Raw genomic sequence first — 20,647 nt, 5'->3', positions numbered from 1 at the left:
TCAGGATATTATTCAATATATACCAATATTTACAAATATGTACTGATTTTCTAACATTTCATCAAATACCTGAATTATGAATTAATCTAAGATCATCGATATATTTACAAACAACGTGTGTATAAGTTCTGAATATATAGAAAAATCAATGGAGCTGGATGATCGATTTACCTGTGCCATTTAAATTTTTCCTTACCTTTTGTATTGCACAATCTACTGACACCAAGGAAAATAAATTACACATAATGTGTAGCGGAAAACTTCATTTATGTATGTTATATATACAACAATACCGTCATTTACTCGTGTATCACTGATTTGTATGCCCTTTTGAAAACATTGATATAGAAGGTAAGTAATATTTTTGCATTTCTAATCCAACAGGTAACATGTAGTTTTTCATTATGTATGCATATATGTGTACGTTAGCAAACTTAGAGAAAAAATAGTTTTGTATGGAGTGCCTTTTTTTTATGCTTTTGCAATTTTGCATTCGTTTTGATTCATTTACACATTACCATCGAGTCTTATCAATATTGTTTTTTTAATTAATAACAGTAATCAAGATTTGTATTTCCTTATTAAAAGAAGAGACTAGGAATAAGTAAAATCATAATTTAATACCTTTGAGATGGTCAATATTATCAAGTAATTTTAAACGCGAACAATGTTTGAGGACGTACTATGTATGTGGTCATAGATATAGGAAGATGTGGTGTGAGTGCCAATGAGACAAATCTCCATCCAAATACCAATTTAAAAATTAAACCATTATAGGTTAAAGTACGGCCTTCAATAATGGTCACATAAGGGAAGCCATCATAATATACATAAGACATAATAAAATGGTAGTAACTATTCTTAATGTTAAACCTTATGTATATCTACTAATAATATATACGTAGGGTAACAGTTATGATCTTCAAGTAATACATTGTATCTATTCATACCTTATTTCTTTGGTAATTTCAGGCAATGGCATCTGTTGACTCAAGTGCAGCAGAAACAGAACCACCGACTGCTTTTAAAGGTGACGATCTTAGTTAATTTATCCCTATATAACTATCATATACACAAAAAGCATGCGTTGGATTTCATATCGTTTTTTAGTGCAAAAGGGACTGCAAATTGAACAAAAGTATATATAATTAGACCAATCGATCGGAGTATTACATAGACAAAGGTAATGTTAACAGCAGATGTCAAACAAATGTAGCATTTGAGCTAAAACGGCATGTTCATGTTTTTGCTGTATAACATGCATCTCTTTGTTTGGTTTGTTGTCTATTTGACACTTAAATAGTTTCTATCCTCAATTGTATGAATGAAATCCTCCCACCAATCACTTTTCAAATAAAAAAAAAGTATGTTAAAAAACCTTCTACAATATTGTATAAACATTATATAAGTTGTGTTTCGTCTTACGTATTTCGTGGGTCAACTTTTTTCTCGTACCTAAATAATTTCTTAAATTTTGGATAAAGCTTTTTATATGAATGATGTCAAATAAACAAGGATAATTATTTGCCATTTTTTCATTTCAAAATGGCCAGATTTACCATCTCCTTTTATATGCATAAAAAAACACGAGGAAGCAAAAGCTCTTATTATCGTTATTTTACGAAACTTTCCTTTCTTATCCTGCTGACTGGTAATTTCCATTCTAAGCGGAGTCGAGTGATATGGACAATTATTGCTAGACATTAAGGGGGCACTAATGATTTTGATAGAAACTTAACAACGTCGGCATAGGTAAAATAGCGATCAACAGATTATCAATGGTCTTCCAATTAGATTGCTTTTCTCACCTTCGCCATACCAGCTCAAGCGAGAAAATAAACCCCGTTGAGATGATCAACAATAATCTATGATTATCTGTCAGTGAATATATGTTTAAACATCTCGTTATAAAGACATTTCGACAAGTTTATACCTTATTATTAATTCGATTAAATTATTTTGAGAACGTTTGGTTATGGAGCTTTGAAATAATTTGTTTTAACTTATACTGCAACACGATACATGCAGGAGGTCAAAAATTGCCTCATCACATCTTCTTTATTTATGATATTTCAGAAATGACTGCTGAAGCAGTGGAAAACTATACACAAGCTCAGATTCCTGTAAATAACTTTCCTTCTGCAGTTACTTTGCGAAGACAAATAACCTTCGAATGCCACGACAACGACTACTTTGAAATTATAGACTGTGCATTCGTTGGCTTAAATGTAGTTTTTCCTGATTACATTAATGACAGGTTAATTATCAGTATGGTAGAAAGTAATGACATCCGATATTTTGGTATGGACTACCGACCAAAATATATAACAGGAGTCAACAATAACACCGTGGCAGTAGGATGTACAAGATACGTTATACAAATAATAGATATATCAAATGACACTGTTGTACGGACATTTCCAACCAGTGGTGAATGCTATGGGATATCATGCAGCGAAGATACATTATATGTTGATGCTAGTAATATAGTAGTGATGGATCTTATGGGTCTCGTGTTGCGCACCTTTCCAAAGCCTGGTATTGATCTCGGTTATTTGACAGTAGACGGAGACAGGTTTTTCTTTTGTGACGGATTTACGCTATTTTGTTGTGATTTAAGCGGTAATGTTAAATGGGAATTTGACAAGGAAGGCTATAAGGATATTTACGGCATGGCAACTGATTCGAAGGGAAATGTTTATTTAGCTAATGCTGATAGTGATAGAATTGTGGTTATTTCCCCTGATGGCAGACTTCATAAGGATATACTGACAAGATTTGATTCACTTGAATCACCAATATCACTTGACTTTGACAAAAAGGAAAACAGATTGGTCGTTCGTACCACTGCTAATGAGAGCGCTTTTATATTTGATGTTGCATATTAAGAAGGTTGGTTTGATGATGTAAATCCTTAAAAAATGTTTCAAATATAACAAATAGTTTAAACAGTTATTGTTTAGACTTTTTATTTCATCTTTTTCAGTGATATAATTATTGGATATTTTGATGATATTCAACTTTTCAATGTGTGTTTCTTGTCTCTATGTATTTATTGAATAATGTCATTCAAGAGGATTAACACGAGACACTTGAACTATAGTTTTTGTATCAATTAACTTTAAAGATTGATCTGGTAACCTTCACAGTTTAACACAGATATTTTATCAACGTGTATGAATGAACAAAAATGAAGTTTGTTGTTCAGTAAGACAGCAAACCAAGAGCAAATCGTAATTAAAGTTCTATTTCTGTTTTAGATATATACAATCATCATGATTTCAATCAAATTGTGTTATTTGCTTACGACCTTAGGAGAAGAATAGGGTAACTATCCATAAAAGTTCAAATGACGATGAAAAAAAATGATCACTGTACAATGAGAACAATCCACGCCGTATAGTAAGATGTAAGAGGCCCCGACATAAAGATGGGAAACATGAGAAACACTTCAAAAGAGAAAACGAACGACCCAAATTACACAATTCAATACACAAACATAACATATTTGATGATAAACATAAACCAATGAGAACCTCTAAATTACCGGCTTCTTACTTGGGACATAATGTGGCGGGGTAAAGCATACTTGCAAGCGCTCAAACCTTCCATTAACCTTGGACAGTGATGTTAATGAAAAACATAAGAACACACTAAAGAAATCAGTTCTAAATCGCCAGTAAATCGTTACAATGAGCAAATAAACTAATTAATAAAAAAACAATAGACGCAAAGCATCAATACATGAGTAATCGGAATAAGTGTTTTTTTGGTATTTCAAAATATAATTTGATGGCTATTCACTCTGTAAGTTACTATTACTCTAACCAAATGTATGTAGTAATGTCTCGACTAACCAGATACTCAGAAACAAAAGACCTTTTATTAGGATGAGGATAACGTCAAAATAAGATGGTAAAGTCAGCGTTTTTTGTTTTTTATGAACACGTTTTGGAAGTCTTCTAAATAGAGACTTACGAAGGACTAGCACATAAAAAAGTACCATTTATTCTCTCTCTCTCTCTCACACAAAAGATGAAATTGGCTGATCCCATGTGTCTTTCTAAATGAGAGTTTACGCAGACAAACCGCTAGAATGGGTTCATCTTTATAAATGTAAAAAATATCAAAAGATTGCATTTTCATAAGGGTAATATGTCAATTGGGCACATGTGATTACTAATAAATGTATGAAAAGTGGTAAATGTCAATAAACTGAAATATTTAAATTGGGGGACAAGATTTCAATATATGATAAAAATAGAAAAACAAAAATACCGAACTTCAAGAAATTATTCCATCAAAAAGTCCTTCATCAATTGGCAAAATCAAATGCTCAAACAACATGAAGACATCAAACGTATGGAAAACAATCTGTATTCATTCATTCAAACTGTCTGGGTGTCAATCATTTGAGATAGATTAGTTAACAAATGGTTTGTACCTGTGCCTTCGACGATAACGAAACCGTGGGATCCTGTATTTATCTCATAACATATACAAGTTCATCGTCGTCATATTCCTGGTTACTGTAAAAGGTAAAATCACAAAAATACTGAACTTCGAGGAAAATACACCTAATCGCTATTTAGTCCATTCCGGGAAAAACAGTCATTTATACCACTTCCTGTTTGGGTCACCGGCCGAAAAATGGAGGTCATCAGTAGTGAGCTGAGGGAGAAAAAACTTTCGAAAGTGATCATCAAGAAACTTTGATATAGTATGATCCACCTTTTTCGAAATTAAAATTGAGAAAAAAAGAAGTAAAAAAATATTTTGTTTGAAGTATTTACGGTAGTTTAAACAGGTCTCATTAAAAAGCATCATGCATGGTGAATTGTTTAAACAGGGTCCCAGATAGCTTCAACTGGATGAAAAAGTTGTGTAATTTTAGAACTTATCCGGAATGGAATAAATAGCGATTAGGTGTATTCAAAACGAAAAGTATCGAATCAAATGCAAAATCAAAAGCTCAAACTCATCAAACAAATGGATAACAACTGTCATATTCATGACTTGGTACAGTCATTTTCTTATGTAGGAAATGGTGAATTAAACCTGGTTTTATAGCTATCTAAACCTTTTACTTGTATGACAGTCGCATCAAATTCCATTATATCGACAACGATGTGTGCACAAAATAAACAGATCTAGACATAATAGGTAAAAATGTCAAAAAATGGGGGTACAGCAGTCAAAATTGTGTAATAATCTTAATCACTACAATAAAAACGAACAAATATGTAACAAAAAAGCTAAAAAAAAAAGCATATAGACAAAGCACATCTGCAAAAATCTAGGACAAGAATACAAAATTTACTACAGCACAAAAGTACAATAATAAGATGTATAGGTACAGAGCCACGCCATATGTATCAACGAAACACAAAAAGGCATATATACAAAGCATATTAGCATAATGAAAGACAAGAATACAAAAAAAAATACAATAGATTGTACAATAACTCAATGACGGGATGTATAAGTACAGTGCCACGTCATAGAAACACAAAAGGGCATATAGACAAAGCACAGTCGAAAAAATGAAAGACAAAAATACAAAAGTTATCATAGAACAATAACACAATAACGGGATGAATAAGTACACAGTCACGTCAAATGGATATCACCAAAAACAGTCTAAACAATAAAGTAATATTCATAAAGACAAATAAAAGAATACTATAATACGTTATTAAGATGACAAACGACGTTAGTACCCAGAATCTATACTTTCAGACCATCATATATTATTTGTGAAGTTGATACGGAATATTTATAAACTAGGTCTTGGTACCTTCCGATGAACTTTTCTAGAAAAAGGACTAGACGGTCTGAGTAGGAGTTGCAAGCTCTTGAATACCGAATAAGTTGTTAAATGTATATCCCATATGCAGGTGAAGTTGGTATATTGAAACTAAGGTGGAGGAAATTGATAATTTCATCAAATTTAAATCTCGTTTGACATAGATTTTAGTACTGAGAAGACCGTGTATGTCAAATTCGAGGAATACGTCTCAAATGAGGTGGAGGAAGCCGTAGCTGCTGTTTCCTTAATTTCTATTTCTGGGGGATATAATAATGGAGCCAAATCAGAAAAGTTTGAATTGTTAATGGAAAGAACATCATCAAGATATCTAAAAGTGAAATTAAATGACCTGGCTTCTTTGATCTTCTTATTTTTGACCAGTGTCTAAAAGAAATCCGATTCATATGAAAATAGGAATAGGTCGGCAAGGAGAGGCACACAGTTCGGACCCATAGGAATGCCGACGTTTTGTTGAAAAAGGCCTACCTTCAAATTCAACATATATGTTGTCAATAAGAAACTCCAACATACTGATCTCCTGTTCCTCTGTGTAGCATGTTTTACCTTTTTTGTTCACTATTAACAAAATATGCCGTATGGTATCCCAAAGTAATAAATTTATAGTGTTTGCTACCATTTTTATGTTGAGAAGCATTGTTAATTATTTCTTGTAGACGATTTTTCAATTGTACATGGGGTATGGTGGTAAACATGGTTGAAAAATCAAAAGTTTTGATAGAACTAATTTCAGAATAAGATCGAGATTTAAAATCATCCAGAAGTTCTTTCGAGTTTTTTTTTTAGAATCCACATATGGTTGATACCACTACGCAAGTAAACAGTTTCACAGTATTTTTGAAGATCCTCTTTCACTGCAGACATACATTTTGTCAATCTGATACACAATTCTTTAGTGGAACATGTAGATGAGCCGGCAATGTTCCGTTGTTTGTACGAAATATTGTGAAGCTTAGGTATTCAATACAAACAAGTATTATTATTACTAAGTCCTCCGAATTGTTGTTCAATGCATTGTTCATTGAAGTCAGGAAGGACTTATGATTCGCCACATTATCATCCGTATCAAATGATATGTTTTTGTATGTGGAATTACCTGAGTGCTCATTTAATCCTAATTATTTTACAAGACACTCGAAGTAGTACGATTTGCATACAAAGACAATATTATTTGAAGCTTTGTCAGCAAGAACAACGACACACTTATCACAAGAAGTTATTTCCCTAATGAATCTAATCATAGAAATTATATAACTGTTTAATTAGTTTTAAATATAAATTAAAGTCATTTTAAAAGTGCAGTCGATTCAACGTTTTACATCACTGTTTGATATTTTATGCCAAGTTAACAAAGGCTTTGCTTAAAACGAGATAAATTTAAAGTGGTGTAACAGTCCTTGTTACACTATATATTACGTTCAATATTTACATGTATTTAAATCAGGTCTTGATCGCATCCAGTCGATAATCATTGTCAGCCTTGTAATTAAAATAGTTACAAAGATACATCTATTGAATATAAAGGGTTATGACATTTAAATGAAATAATTCATTATAGTCTTGGTGCATGATTTTTTTATAAGATGTTATAAGCTTTCAACTAGCTGTTAGTAACTGCAAGTACTCCCAGATCTGTATTTAGTGCCTTTTTGGTGTGGGAATGTACCCTACCATGTTTCCTCTGTGTTATTTTTTCCAACTGAGTTTAATAGTTTGTTCTAATGATGACTGTTAAATCACAGACCCAGGTTAAGAGAGGGTTGTCGCATCTTCAAACTAGTTTACACTTGCCAAATTATGTATGTGCCTGTTTACATTATTGTTACATAGACACATCTATTGAAATTAAAGGGTTATCGGTATCGGTTAAACTCATTGCTAAAGGACGTACAGTAATCTATGATTGTTAATTTCTTATGGAGAGTTTTCATTTACAATCATACCAAATTTTCTTCTTTTTATATAAACCGATTTATTGTCCAAAAACTCACAATGTTGCTGAGTTATTCAAAACAAAAAGTAAACGTTCTTATAATATAATTAACCTAAATATAGACTGAACGTGATCCTCATTCACATAATTAATTCGCATATCTTTTAAAATCGAGGTAGGTTATAAACCTAGATATACTACTGGACAAAATACATTAAAAGAGAAGACACAAAATTTACAAAACTAAAACCAGTTATCCTGCGTTGCTATATGGCAATGTTTTATTTCACAGAATTCGAGGCACTCTTAAATCACTCCTTATTGGATAGTTTTTTGCATGACACCGACTATCAATTAAAAACAAAAACAAAAAACAATCGTTTTCGGACTGATAAAGCTTTATTTAAATAAACAGGAACACAAACTTGTTGCACCACTTTTATCTATGACAGAAGTACAATGTCAAAACTCTCATTAGACATTTCAAGTTTGTTTCGCGGTTTTAAGTTTTACTATGCCAGAAATTTACCGATTATTTGATATTACTAATTGGGATTTTTTTTCTTGACAGTTGGTACACATTGAGGACGATGCATTCTTAGCATGAGACGATAGTACTGTTAACACATTCTTTCTTTCACCATAAGTGTCGATGCAATTCCGTCAGCTTTTGCATTGTATCAATAAATCGATGTATGAGATTTGAACAACTGCTAACTACTGTGGCGTTACATTTTATATTGCGTTAAATGTTTTGGGATACATTAATTTCTTTTTTGCAATTATATTTTGTTAATAATAGTTAACGGATGTGACAACAAAGCCGATTATTTTCTCTGCTCAAATCTTTTGCTTTCGTCATTTGGTCTTAAAGCCCATTACTATCAAGGATGTAACATTTAGGTCTCCCAATGGCTCGAGTGTACTATCTCCATACACTGACATATTCTAATGACGGGTTATGCATTTACGATATCGACATACCCTGTCTCGCTCCTTTTTGTCATTATGAGATTTTGTTGTTTTACCCTAAATCGTATATTCCTTATCTACTGTGTTCTTGCTTTATGTGTATGTTACATGAACTCAGTAAATTCGATTTCAAAGAAAAGGATTAATCAATTGCATTAACGAACCTAATACACAATGAACAAAGGAAAGAACATTGTCGTTTTCACAGTTAAGAAGTACAATATAGCTCTTTCGATACTGATTGACTACCAGCACTAGTACGGTCTTGTATGCAATTAAGGGTATAATTAAAATGTCAGTAGTAGGCTTAAGTAGTGTATTGATCTGAAATGACTGTCTCTTCACTTAAAGCCAATGTTAAGATGTCAACAAAGACGAAAATGCCCCTTGAAAATTTCAGAAATTAATAAAAATGTGGAACAATTCAAAATGAAAACAAAAGGTATGTTTACTGTATACATGTATTTTAACACAGAACGAAAACAAATATGACTGACACTTATGAATACCAACCACACGAAATCATCCGGATTGGGACTGTCATTAAAAAACTATTGCGTTAAAATAGCACTAAAACATTTACATTTGAAAAGGTGTGTAGAGACAAGTCTAACATATGTTTTGATTTGTTTCTGAGGTTACACATGTCTTTCATTTATATATCTCAAAATGTAGTATTAGATTCTATATAAAGACGGATGACAACATGCTCATCACATATGTCGTTTAATCATTGCACCAACGAAGTGTATAATATGCTTGAAATTGAATTTAAAGCAATCTTTTTGTGAGTGTTCTGAATTAAAGAATTGTATTTCAATTAAGTAAACGTGTACTAAAGGATTCTGGATACAAAAAGAAATAAACTTGTTTTGTTCGTCTTGACTTCGATGTTTATCAAAGACCGTATAAGCACAAGTAATAGTTTGGATGAAAAACCGATCCAAATCAATAGTATTTCAGAAACAGTTGACTACTGGGTACTCGCGCAACGGCACAGCACAGCAACTCTCTGCGACACAATGAGGTTAACAAACGATTTTCATCAACAGAGAAGGTGCATGTACAATGGATTAATATCTTCCTTGTCCAGCGTATTGTAGATGATATATTAGAGTAGACTTATACAAAATTAAATTGTACTGTATACGTACATCACTGAAATTGTAGATAACTGATGTTTGAGTTGCATGAGTCGATTAAAAAAGATCCAGGTTCATGTAAGAAACAAACACTGATGGAGTAAACTAGGGATAAATGAATATCTATTTGCATACAAGAATGAAATGATCAAGTAAATCTTAGATGGCAAGACATGTTCTTTTCCCTAGTTTTGCTGTTTGAGATATACGCTGGCTGATCAAATTGAAATGCTTCCTCGTAAAACTGAAAACCTATGTCTTTATCAACTGATATAGCATAACATATTCACAAAGAGAGGCGAAAGATGCCAAAGGGACATTAAAAATAAACGGACAACACAATGAGTGAAGAATGGAAAAGACCGACCTGCAAACAACATTATACAATACATAATATATAAAACTTAAGAATGAGCAACACGAACCAAACGAAACACCCGGGTTGATCTCAGTTGGTTCGGGAGGGTAAGCAGATCTTGCTCGACATGTGACATCCATGGTGTCAAGATGTCAATGAATCACAAACACTCTGAAGATTGTATTGCTTGTAGGTATATATTATCTACTGCCTGCTATTTTTCAGTATAACAAATAATTAATGTAATAATTAATACGCAGGTCAGAATCCTGATTTGCATGAAGTAAAGTTAAATATTTCATTAATACCCTCATGTTTCACGTTTGTTGGCTTCAAATTTTGATTTTCTTTTTTCTGCTGTACTAGATAAAATACCATCACATAACAGTGCTTCCTTATAACACGGATAGGCTTTATCTTTAGCACCGGATATCTCATAGCATACTCCAAGTATTGTAATTGAACAAGAAAAAAGATTACCCTGAATTAAATACTGCTCCTTCACTGTTAAATATAAAGCATGTAAAGCGCGTTCTTTGTTATAAATATCACCAAGATGATGATAGCATAGAAATCTAAGGCAATGAGACATTACAACAGGCGGTATAAACAAGAATTGGTCTTCCACCTCCAGCTTAAGTTCTTCTGGTATTAATGAAGAGTGTTTTAAGTACATTACATTGTTTACAACGGCTATCTTCATCCGGTCAATAAATGTCACTTCAGAACGTACATTGTGTCTGTAATAATTCACATGTAATTTACAGGTATGTCCGTAGCCTATACACACCATATCAGGTGAACATCTTGATAGTACATAATCCGTTATTTTGAGTGTTACATTGAAGTTTCCTGTAACATAATAGAACGACGCGTATAACAACCAACCAGACACAGCATCTATATTGGTGCCGTCTTGATGATGTTGATGATAACATTTGCGTATGTTGTACGGTTTTACCATTGTGTTCGGCGATGGTAGTAGTTGTGCTGCCAATTGTTTGATTTTAGCGTTATACAATTTACATAAACCAATTACAAATTCTGACGATTCGGACTTTATTAGAGATTCAGTCATTGCAAGTCCATTGTAATAAAATTCAATGTGTTCTGGACGAGACATCCCTTCAACAAACCTATAACGTAGAATGTCTAACATGATGAACGAAGACTCAAACTGGGTACCTAATAAAAGGTGGTTTTGATTGTCAAACTGAAATAGAGTCTGTATTAATCCATCAATCCCTCTACACTTAATACTCTCAAGTACAGATATCAGTATAGTATTGTTACTGAAATTGATCTTCCCTAGGAACATATTGTGCTCAGGTATAAAATAGTTTGGACAGGTACAGGTGTTTACCCATGATATTAGTTTATCAAGACAGAGAGAAAAACAATGATGTAATTGAGATAATTGAAATGTGTCAATATCCACTTCTTCCGAAACCCAGAATAAAGCCGTCTTTAAAAAGTAAGAACACAATCAATCTTTGACTTCATCTTGTGTGCTAACGATACGCTTTAACATTAACTTGAGTAGACCGTAACATAACAGTTGTGTGAAATTTAACGAATGAACAAGCATTTTCTCTGCAACAGAGAAAGACACTCTCCATAATAAGTCATTATCTGATGCAGTCTTAGGTCCTATAGGTACTAACAAACATCCGTCATCTATGATCCTGTCAATAACTAAATTAGGGGGCCATTGACATCGATGACGGGTTCCCCATGGCATTGTGTTTTGGGGTAGATATTTACTCCGTAGGCAAAATGCAAAATCGTAATTCTGTCCTTCGTCTGAAAAACATGGACCGTGTAAATATAGCGGCATACATTTTTGAAACGAAAGCGAATGCCAAATTTTACGAAGAAAGCGGTTAACAGATCCATTTAACCCTTTACCACTAGATGATACAAAGAGGGATTCGTTTACGCTTTTACAACGGGCACACGGTGTTAAGAATGATTTCCCATCTTTGTCTGCTACCAATCTGAGTCTAGTAAATCCAGGATGATTGATGTCGCTCTCCATAACACATGTAGTACGATATATTGGGTGTTTAATCTTCTTTACATTATGTATTACATCAATGTCAACCATTTCGTACATTATATCGAAATCACTGCCAGGTAAGTCAAGTCCTTATGACAGACTTCCACTTGCTATCCGCCTTTTTCGCATAATTGCATTGTAGATCATATCCTGTATGATAACAAGTCTTTGCCTTTTTCGTATATCTATTTCAGTACCAATTTCGTTTACTAGGCATTCGTTAAAGTATTTCTCCCTTCCTTCATTTTCGAGCCAAAGCAGTTGATCTATAAAAGAATATATAAATGATATATATATGTATATACTTATTTAATCATAAAACCAGTTAATGACGTTTGTTATCTGCATGCGATTTATTCCTAACAATATTTCTGATTAAAGCGTCAAAAAGGAGTGGCATGAAGACAACATTGACGTCTAGTATTTATATCGTAAGACATGTGTGACTTTTATCAACCATTGAAACAAAACTTATAATTTTGGAATTCCGTTTGGTGTGTTCCATTGGCGTATAACTGAATAGTTATCAAAGGTACAGTTGGATGCAGACCAAGCATTACATAAAGTAAACGCAAGTTAACGCCGCGTGCACATATTTCCTTAATTAACTTCAAATTTCCCGTTTACTAGTAAACGCCCGTTTACTATAATTACGTTAACGCGGTCGAAATGGAAATTTCTAATGTCTACCCGAGTAAACGGGCGTTTACTTTGTGTCCGGTTAGTCAGTAGTAAACGGGCGTTTACTTCAGAATTCGTTAAATTTATTTTTACGTGCACTTCAAAGTAAACGGGCGTTTACTACAGATTTTAAAAGTGTATTTTTACGTGCACTTGAAAGTAAACGCGCGTTTACTTTTCGCGTTAACTGATTAGCTAAATTTTGAAATAAAGTTCATTTGTTCATTTATTTTATGAAAACGACCTTTAGTCTTTGTATTTTACGTATATGTGTTTTAAACCAGAACAATTCCAAAATTCTTTTAATTCGAATATTAATGTTATTCAATCACACAAAATCAGTTCCATTAAGTCCATTATTTTTACTTATTAGCAGATTTTCTATATTTTCTTTTCAAAAGTTACATGTACAAATATCGATACGGAAAGAAAGGTTATCGGAGACATCGGAAACATATTTTTATAAACATCCTGGTTTACGTTGTTTCTTTCCCCATTTGTAATTGTCTCTTCGAATTCCTAACTATAACTCGGTGCATTTAATACATAATTTTAAATCGAAATTCCCCTTGTTTGTCTTGGACTAACATGATTTAAGCTTTTGTTTTGACAAATTTTCAAACGTAAATTGTACAGGGATATTTAATAAAGTGTAACATAAGTATGTACGTCATTAGTACCATTCCGTCAATTTAAATGTTCAAATATTGCGATCCTTTGCATGGATTTATAACTGATTTACTATTCAGCTATATAGAGTGCTAATATGGTCTGTGTTGGTTGTTCCCGACAAATAATTTTATAATACGAGTCAGTCGTATGAAAACTACTGAAATTTGTTTCAATTCAATATTTTGAATCAAAAAAGACATGGTGGAACTCTAAATTGACATGATTGATGCCAACAATTTTTTTTAGTCATACTAATCAAAAATTGCTACATTTCAGTTTTATATAATACAATCAATCATTAAATTAAAAAATAACTCATTTACTTTGCAGCTATATAGATTTACATAAAAAAGTGCTAATATGGTCAGTTATGGTTGTTGGGAACAAATAATTGTATTATATGAATCAGTCTGAGGTATGAAAACTACTGAATTTTTTTACGATTCAATATTTTGAATAAAAAAAGGACATTGTGGCACTCTAAATTGATGCGAACCATTTTTTTTTATTTAAACTGTTCCAATATTGCTTCCTTTTAATTTATACAATCAATCTTTACATGAAAATACAACTCTTTTTTCTATGCCACTATATAGATTTACATAATTAAGTGCTTACATGTATATTGTCAGTTTTGGTTGTTGCGCACAAATAATTTTATAATATGAGTCAGTCTGAGGTATGAAAACTACTTAAATTGGTTAACGATTCAATAATTTGTATAAAAAAGTACATGCTGGCACTCTAAATTGATGCGAACAAATTTGTTTTAGTCATATTTTTTCAAATATTGCTACCTTTAATATAATACAATCATTCCTTACATGAAAATATAACTCATTTACTATGTGACTATATTGATTTACATAATAAAATGCTAAGATGGTCAGTTTTGGTTGTTGCGAAACAAATAGATTTATAATACAAGTCAGTCTGAGGTATGAAAACTACTTAAATTGGTTTACGATTCAATAAATGTATAAAAAAGTACATGATGGCACTTTTAATTAATGTGAACCAATTTTTTGTAATCAAAATATTCAAATATTGCTACCTTTTATATAATACAATCAATCCTTACATGAAAATATAACTCATTTACCTTATGGCTATATAGACTTATATAATAAAGTGCTTATATGGTAAATTTTGGTTGTTGCAGACAAATAATTTTATTATATGAGTCTGTCTGAGGTATGGAAACTACTGAATTTTGTTTACAATTCAATATTTTGAATAAAAAAAGGACATGCTGGAACTCTAAATTGATGAGAACAAAATTTTTAGTCATTATATTCAAATATTGCTATCTTTTGTATTATACAATCAATTCTTTACATGAAAATATAACTCAATTACTATGTGACTATATAGATTTACCTAATAAAATGCTAATATGGTCAGTTTTGATTGTTGCGAAACAAATTATTTTATAATACGAGTCAGTCTGAGGTATGAAAACTACTTAAAAATTGGTTAACGATTCAATAATTTGTATAAAAAAGTACATGCTGGCACTCTGAATTGATGCGAACAATTTTTTTTTAGTCATAATATTAAAATTTTGCTACCTTTTATATAATGCAATCAATCCTTACATGAAAATATAACTTATTTACTATGTGACTGTATGGATTTACATAATAAAATGTGAATATGGTCAGTTTTAGTTGTTGCGAAACAAATAATTTTATATAACGAGTCAGTCTGAGGTATGAAAACTACTTAAATTGGTTAACGATTCAATAATTTGTATAAAAAAGTACATGCTGGCACTCTAAATTGATGCAAACAATTTTTTTTTAGTCATAATATTAAAATTTTGCTACCTTTTATATAATGCAATCAATCCTTACATGAAAATATAACTTATTTACTATGTGACTGTATGGATTTACATAATAACATGTGAATATGGTCAGTTTTAGTTGTTGCGAAACAAATAATTTTATATAACGAGTCAGTCTGAGGTATGAAAACTACTTAAATTGGATTCGATTCAATAATTTGTATAAAAAAGTACATGATGGCACTCTAAATTGATGAGAACCAATATTTTTTAGTCATAATATTCAAATATTGCTACCTTTTTAATAATACAATCAATCCTTATATGAAAATATAACTCATTTACTATGTGACAATATGGATTTACATAATAAAATGCTAATATGGTCAGTTTTGGTTGTTGCGAAACAAATAATTTTATTATATGAGTCTGTCTGAGGTATGAAAACTACTGAATTTTGTTTACAATTCAATATTTTAAATAAAAAAAGGACATGCTGGAACTCTAAATTGATGAGAACAAAACTTTTTAGTCATAATATTTAAATATTGCTATCTTTTGTATTATACAATCAATTCTTACATGAAAATATAACTCATTTACTATGTGACAATATGGATTTACATAATAAAATGCTAATATGGTCAGTTTTGATTGTTGCGAAACAAATTATTTTATAATACGAGTCAGTCTGAGGTATGAAAACTACTTAAATTGGTTAACGATTCAATAATTTGTATAAAAAAGTACATGCTGGCACTCTGAATTGATGTGAACAATTTTTTTTTAGTCATAATATTAAAATTTTGCTTCCTTTTGTATTATACAATCAATCCTTACATGAAAATATAACTTATTTACTTTGTGGCTATATAGATTTACATACTAAAATGCTTATATTTTCAGTTTTAGTTTTTGCGGACAAATAATTTTATAATACGAGTCAGTCTGAGGTGTGAAAACTACTGAAATTTGTTTCAATTCAATATTTTGAATAAAAAAAGTACATGCTGGCACTCTAAATTGATGCGAACAAAACTTTTTAGTCATAATATTCAAATATTGCTACCTTTTGTATTACATATTGCTACCTTTTGTATTATACCATCAATCCTTACATAAACATTTATTTCATTTACTAATCGGTCAGTCAATTGAAAGCAATTTTTGAACCAGCATGACCTCTTTTATTTGAAATATTGAATTGTAAACAAATTTCAGTAAAAATGAAAACTACTGAAATTTGTTTACAATTCAATATTTTAAATAAAAGAGGTCATGCTGGTTCAAAAATTGCTTTCAATTGTATTATATGTCCATTATGACATAAAAATATAACTGAATTACTACTAAATAGATAACTTGATAAAGGGTAAATATGGTCCGTTTTGGTTAAATAGATCAAATAATTTTGTTTTACGAGTCAGACTGTCTTAAACGAGAAATCTGTTTGATTATGGTGAGGATTAAATTATTTGAATAAACATACTTAAAGTTTGCGAAGAACAAGAAATTTACTTTAATATTTTTCAATTGAATACAGATGTGTGGTAACATTTATAATTAACTGTTGGTCATTTAATGTTGATGTACATTTATTATCATTTGATATTTTAGGTCAGTGTATCCAGGATACGATGACATTCTGCGTTAACGCGCGTTTACTACAAACAGTAAACGTGCGTTTACTTTTTACGAAAATAGAAGACGCGCATCTTCTCACGTTAACGCGGAGGTAAACGCGAAAGTAAACGCCCGTTTACTTTTAATGTCTACTGAAATTTCGAAGTTAACGCACAGTTAACGCGGCGTTTACATGAAGTGCACGCGAGTAAACGCCGCGTTAACTTTTTCGGCCCGTCTACATGTAATGCTTGGTCTGCACCCAACTGTACCAGGATTATAAGTTAGTACTCCAGACGCGCGTTTTCGTCTGCATAAGACTCATTAGTGACGCTCATATCAAAATATGTATTGAGCCAAACAAGTAAACAGTTGAAGAGCATTGAGAATAAAAAATTCCAAAAAGTTGTGCCAAAAACGCCTAAGGTTAGCTATGCCTGGGATAAGAAAATCCTTAGTTTTTCGAAAAAAATAAAGTTAAAGTAAACAGGAAATTTGTAAAAATTACCACAATATTGATATTCATGTCAACACCAAAGTGTTGACTACTGGACTTGTGATACCCTTTTATTATAATTGGGATGACTGTTTTCTTTATCATGTGGTTACGATTTACATCTTGGTAACTTTTCTCTTTGTAGAATGTTAACTGTAGTTGATGACATCAAAATCAAGTATGTGACTGTTATCGCCTATAGTTTTAGAAATTAACATTCCAAATACACGGGAGAATATTTAGCACTTGGCATGTCAATGGAAATACAATTATATAGTATATAAAAAAGAAGATGTGGTATGATTGCCAATGAGACAACTATCCACAAAAGAAATAAAACTAACGGTACCAATTGTCTTGCACCAGATTTCGACAATACATGTACATGTCTCTTCAGTGATGCTCGTGGTCAAAATATTTGAAATCCAAAGCTTAGATAAAAGATGAAGAGCTATAATCCAAAAGGTTAAAAAAAGTATAGCCAAATCCGTGAAAGGAATCAGAGCTTTGCACGAGGGAGATACATTCCTTAAATTATAATAATTTCTAATATTTTGTAACAGCAAATTTTTATTACACAACAAATCCGTATTTTCATGCCAGTACCGAAGTACTGGCTGCTGGCCTGGTGATACCCTCGGGAATTATTAGTCCACCAGCAGAGTCATCGACCCAGTGGTAGTAATACAATAGTAATTACCTGTATTGCAGTCTGTACAATTCTCTAAGAATTCCAGATATTCATTTGACGATTTATCAGGATATCTAAGGTTTGTGATGTATTGTTCGTGTTTTTCCTTCTATCTAAACAAGCTTTAAACATTCGTTCAAACTGACTGATTGTAAGTCCGAAAACATCATTTGAGATAATCATCCCTCCTTCTAACATGTCTAACGATTGGAAAACGTTTCACACCGTATATATCCCAATAGGTGATTTTCCGCATTGCAAATAAATTAGCATCTTCATTACTGACTTGGTCTGTGGAGTTTGCGTTCATGATGCCTGTAAGAAAAAAATTGTTATATATAATTCCATAACACTTATTATGAAATAAATTCAAAATTTCCATAACTGTTTCAAATATCAAATGATCTGCATATACTGAATATCAGTTATTATATAATCACTCCAGGCGAAAACTTTGGTTTTGAAATTTTGATAACAGATTGCAATGGTTCTAAGGTTGTGTAAACATGTAAGTGTAGTAAAATTCCATGACGTTAATTGACCACATTGTATCTAGTCAGATTGAGCGTTTTACATGTTGTCTCTAATATATATGTATGTGTCTCATTTTTTGCAAAAATGTTTATACTTTTTCATATTTTTTTGAAGAATTTTGATTTAATTTGATAACTTTGATGTGAAATGGTTGCCTGCTACAAAACTGTCGCTTAGATTTGTTGAATGTAATTTAGTTTAACTACCGTCAAATCTGAGCAATACCTTAGCGGTTAGAAAGCTATAAAGGAATCCAAAATGACAGAATAAGAATAAATTCAAACAAAAAAACCACAACAAACAACAGTCTGATATAACAAGTGATGTCTACACAAACTGGACCGATCCAGTGCTAGTGGACGTTTTGTTCCCGATAATAGTACCATCCCAGTATGAAGAACTTTTGCGTTGACATCAATTTAATTTCTGAACTTTACTAAATTTTTTGAAACACTGATTTGTTTTCTCACCCACGGTATAGTTTTTCCCTAAGCCTTGACAAACATTTTTTTCATTTTTGTTTTTGTTTTAATGCTCTTGTCCATCTAACTATTTTGATTCGAGCGTGACTGCTGTTTCTTATGTAAATAAACTCATCATAGATACCAGGACTAATTGTAGTAAATACACTAGACGCGAGTTTCGTCTACCAAAGACTCATCAGGGATGATCGAATCCAAAAAAGTTAAAAAGGCCAAATAAAGTACGAAGTTGAAGAGCATTCAGGACTAAAATTCCTAAAAGTTTTGCCAAATACAGATAAAGCAATTTATGCCTGAGGTAGAAAAGCCATAGTTTTTGAAAAAAAAATGAAAAATTTGTAAACAGTAAATGAAGCAAAGCGTCTGATGTAACACAATACTAGCCTAGTATATTTTATGCGTGTTTATGACAAGACAATATACAAGAATCAAAGATATCATATATAAACGACAACTACTGACTTGCAACTTTTATTTCAGGACCAGCACATGCTGATTACGGCGGGATTAAATATGTTTGCTAGCGCTTAACCCTCGAGCTTACAAGGAAACATGTTATAATAGTACAACATAAGAACAAACTGTAAAAGCAGATGGAATTGGCATAACCAACCAAAAATGGCGAATTCAACCGCCACGATATGGGCTGGAAAGGGCAAAACGCGAAAAAAGTATTTACGAAAATAAGGTAGTTTATAGAAATTAAAAGTCAAATGCACCGATTAATACTTGTGGTTACTAAAAATTAGTTCAAACCAATAACAACTAAATGATATTCTCCAAGCTTTTAGCACTAATCAGTACATATCCAGCGGAATAAGGGTACAGACGGCACAGGGCATGGCATGTGCAATGGCAAAGTAAAACTTAATGTGGTTTACTGATGTTTAAATCTCGACATTTGAATGAGAAGAGACAAATCAAGGTATTAAATATTCACTGAGAGAACCATTAGCACTCCAAACGCAACGAGATTTTTTTTCCCTCCAGGATAAGTGTTTCCTGCTAAGTTTTTTTCATTAAAAATTTATATTAACTTGCCCTTTTTTCACTGAGTTACTGGATATAACCTGTGCTTCTCAATATGACTTGACAGATTTAAAGTAGGAGTCTGAGTAAACTGATACAAAGAGAGACAAACTTCCTCATGAAAATATCATAAATACTTATGTTGAAGTTATCAGAGTGCATTTATCTTAAAGGACGGACGGACAGTCACTAAACAAAAGTGCTTCACACTTTTATACACGTGATAACAAGGAAATTTAAAAACAACGTTAATGAATCATGATTCAAAACCGTGTCCTAGTCTCAATTGTGAATATCTACTCTATGTTCATATGTTAAAAAGTCCACTACGTTATAATATTTCTTATCGTTTGGTATCT

At 31.8% G+C, this 20,647-nt stretch overlaps 1 protein-coding gene across 1 annotated transcript; it reads left to right on the top strand.

Moving 5' to 3' along the window:
- The first annotated feature begins 231 nt into the window (after nt 1-231).
- Nucleotides 232-2,895, top strand: LOC134682157 (uncharacterized). Its single transcript, XM_063541732.1, has 3 exons — nt 232-351; nt 973-1,030; nt 2,077-2,895. The coding sequence occupies exons 2-3, from the start codon at nt 976-978 to the stop codon at nt 2,886-2,888; spliced, it is 867 nt and encodes a 288-aa protein (XP_063397802.1). The 5' UTR covers nt 232-351; nt 973-975; the 3' UTR covers nt 2,889-2,895.
- Nucleotides 2,896-20,647: the final 17,752 nt, after the last annotated feature.

The sequence above is a fragment of the Mytilus trossulus genome, chromosome 8 (genome assembly GCF_036588685.1).
Source record: "Mytilus trossulus isolate FHL-02 chromosome 8, PNRI_Mtr1.1.1.hap1, whole genome shotgun sequence".
Lineage (NCBI taxonomy): Eukaryota > Metazoa > Mollusca > Bivalvia > Mytilida > Mytilidae > Mytilus > Mytilus trossulus.
Note: the sequence above shows the minus strand (reverse complement) of the source record. Positions and strands in the feature narration are given on the sequence as shown.